Source organism: Aptenodytes forsteri, unplaced genomic scaffold, assembly GCF_000699145.1.
Source record: "Aptenodytes forsteri isolate BGI_AS27 unplaced genomic scaffold, ASM69914v1 Scaffold195, whole genome shotgun sequence".
NCBI classification, from domain to species: domain Eukaryota; kingdom Metazoa; phylum Chordata; class Aves; order Sphenisciformes; family Spheniscidae; genus Aptenodytes; species Aptenodytes forsteri.
The window spans coordinates 332,728-336,085 of NW_008795317.1; the positions used below are offsets into that span (position 1 = coordinate 332,728).

The 3,358-nt window shown below is 37.9% G+C and overlaps 1 protein-coding gene across 1 annotated transcript in view; it reads right to left on the reverse strand.

Annotated features, from left to right (window-relative positions):
* Window positions 1-2,751, reverse strand: part of KCTD3 (potassium channel tetramerization domain containing 3) — a 23,640-nt gene extending 20,889 nt beyond the window's left edge. Inside the window, exons 1-2 of the mRNA XM_009279578.1 lie at window positions 2,680-2,751; window positions 1,208-1,253 (exon numbers count right to left, since the gene is read on the reverse strand). Coding sequence (XP_009277853.1) covers window positions 1,208-1,253; window positions 2,680-2,708 — 75 coding nt within the window. The 5' untranslated portion in view covers window positions 2,709-2,751. The remainder of the gene's footprint in view (window positions 1-1,207; window positions 1,254-2,679) is intronic.
* Between the last annotated feature and the right edge of the window lie 607 nt (window positions 2,752-3,358).

A 3,358-nucleotide genomic window follows, 5' to 3' on the forward strand; every position in this document is an offset into this window, starting at 1 on the left:
CCTCGGCCCCCTGGCCACACTGCCAGCTCATGTTCAGCCGGCTGTCAACCAGCAGCCCCAAACACTGCTTGCAAATAGATGGCACTTAATAAATGCGTCCTTTAAGTTCTAGAGTCTCCACAAAGGTCAATGGGTATTCTCACTTTCTATCATGTGTTCAGAATGCAGTAAATAAGATCAAGGTAAGTTTAGACTTTTTTTTAATGAAGTCAATTACCATTACAACTACCTCTACGCTTTTAGCAAAGTACTTGTGTGCCTTACTATTACTCAACAACATTGCTGTAACTATAGTTTTCCACATACGAGTATCATATACACAGACTGAAATGGCCATTTTACTATATATATTTGCCAACAAAAGCTACATTTCCATGTCAGGATTACCCAACTACATATGCAATACTATCTAATGAAAATGACCCCTCCCTCTGCAATACAGCAATTAGCAGTTCTTTCTGTTTAAAAATTGTCTGTGACACAGAATGAGCACAAAAATATGCACATTGTTCCAGTCTCATTTATCTTGGAATGAAGATGAGAACCAAGAAATTCAGAGATGTCACCAATTCTCATGGAAGTTTGGAGACCAGACCGGTGCCATGACATTCAAGTAGTTACATCTGCGAGACCTTTATTCTGTCCTAAAATCTTTAAAACTTCACTGGACATAACTAAATTAAATACTCTCATTCATTCTCCCGCTCAATAGCATGAACAGCATTGCAACTAGGCTTTGAGATTATAAGAAAGAGGATAGTGTATTTTGTATCGAATCTAACAAAAGAAAAGGAAAATACATGGTGACATTTTGAAATTATTTCAAAGTCCCATATTTTCCTCCTATTGAAATAAGTGACAAAACATGAACAAAAGGTCAAGTCCAACTGAACATTACTCCTCACGGACACTGAAGCAGAGATGGTGCTGTCAGCATTTTAAACGTAGGCTTCTGCAACACTACTATTAGGGGTTATGTAATACAATAGTGACAGAGAAAATACTGGCAAAAGCCAAAACAAATTTTTAAAAGCCCAGGAACGTGAATGTTTTTAATTCATTTGGCCATTTGTTTTCCATGCTTTTAAGTATAGCTGACTTGGGCAGTGTAACACCCATTAACGCCCACAGCGCATATTCTTTAGGAGAGAACCTAACTGAAAACATAACATTAAATTAACAATTTATCAGTAGGCTTATTACTCACAGCACCAGTTTCATCCTTCAGCGTTGAAATTCTTCCACTCAGCAAACTGAAACACAGGAAATCTTTGTTAAATGTCTCCCAGAAATGTACTAACACAAATACAAGATAGCAACACTCTCAGTTTGCTCCATTTGTGTACTGTAGATTGCATTTTGGTAAAACTGTATAACTGCGCAAAGAAAACCGCCTAGGTAAGTCAGAATGCTGGTGAGGGTGAAGTATCTCTCCTGAACAGAGGAGCAGTGCATGCACACCTAAGGAAAGGCTAAGAGCTGCATCATAAGGACCTTCAGAAGAAAACAGACACAAGGCCTGGCCTGAAAGGATGGAAAAGTTTTCCCAGGCTCCCAGAGGGCTGCGTAGTTTGTTACAATCTAGTAAATCGGTAAAAGCTGCTGAAGTAAAAAGGAAGAGTAAACAATCCATTCTGCAAGGACTTAACGGGCAAGAATGGCGTGGATGAGTTTTTACACCATTTTACTTCAAAGTTTCTCTCCCATCATATCAAAGTACTTTTGCTCCAGATCAGTAGAAAACACAACACCAAAACCTTGTTTTACAAATAAGCAAACTAACTAATGTTAGTTGACTAATGTCAATAGTTTTATTTCAAGATTCCATCTGAGTCTGGATAACAATTACCTCTAAGATTTTCCAGTACTCGATGACTTTCAGAACAACCTCTTTAGATTAGTGTTGAGAGATTGGGGAATAGCAAGGGACTTCCTCCTTGTGCCTTTCCTTCCATGCCTCAAAGAAGGTGACATTTCCCTGGCACTCCATTTATCTGAACATTTCAGTAAAACAGGAGCAGGTAATGCTGCCTGTCTACGTCAGCTGCCAGGCTTTTATTGGGAAAGAAGTCTACAGTACAAAAATTAAATGTAAGGAAGCAAAACTGCCAGCCTTTAGGTTTTCTTTTATGTGTTTGGTATTAACTGGGGTGGTAGAGGTACAGCAACTACAGCACAAAATTACTAGGGTACAAACAGTAAGCAGCACAACCTACAGAAGTAGTAAAAGTTAGCAGAAGGATGTTCAATAATCCAACAGCTCCTGTACCACATGTTAAAACCCTCAAAACTTTGACTAAACTCAAGGTACAGCAATAATTTGAAAAACAGTAAAGGCAGTGCTACCTTGTACGGTCAATAAGATCACAAGTGACAATATAGTACTAAAGTCAGTGGCATCTCCCTTTCCTGCAGACTTGAAGCCTTATTTCCACAACACTCCATCTGAAAAGTGACAACTCTTCAGCACATATAAGCTGCCATAACATCATTCAAGATAGAAGATGCCTTCTGGATAACAGCTTATTTCAAACTAATCTGTCCCATTGCTTGAAATAGGGAAAAAGCATTAAGGGATAAAGCCACTATTTATGGCATAAATTAAGAACTGAGAATATATATATATATTAAATGACTGTTAATTTTTCTTTGTTTAATGTGTTGATATACTACAAATACCTGGAAAAAAAGGAGTCTGGAATCCACATCAGTGTTTGTCTTGAAGTGCTGAACCTAGGAAACCAAAGTTACAAGTTTAGAATCAGCTGTAAAATTGGAAGGAAGTCTGCTTTATCAAAATACTTTCACTTGTCCTACAAAGCTGATATCAAACAGGTTTGGGAAGTTTGAGATCATTTAAATGTCTGCACAAAGTCAGAAGCTACAGATTCTTTGCACAGATTATCCTTAAGCATGAAGCAGGACTGTCCAGAGACCCCAAAAGTGTCATTCTTTATATATTTGTAACACACTGTCCCAAACATCCTACATTTTCTGGTTCTCATACTTTGTCAACATTAATGCTTGCAAAAAACCCCAACCCCCCCACACACACACAAAGCAGCCACTAAAACATAAGTTTATCAAGTGTGCTACATTTGTCATTAACTGCATGTTACTCTTACTTAAGACTCAGTGTGCTACGTTGTGCACTGCAAAAGACTACAATGAGCTTCAAGTTAATATTTTACAGTAACTTTAATTATTTGCCATTTTGCTAGTTGGGCCCTCCAGCCACTAAAACATAAGTTTATCAACAGTGTGCTACATTTGTCATTAACTGCATGTTACTCTTACTTAAGACTCAGTGTGCTACGTTGTGCACTGCAAAAGACTACAATGAGCTTCAAGTTAATAT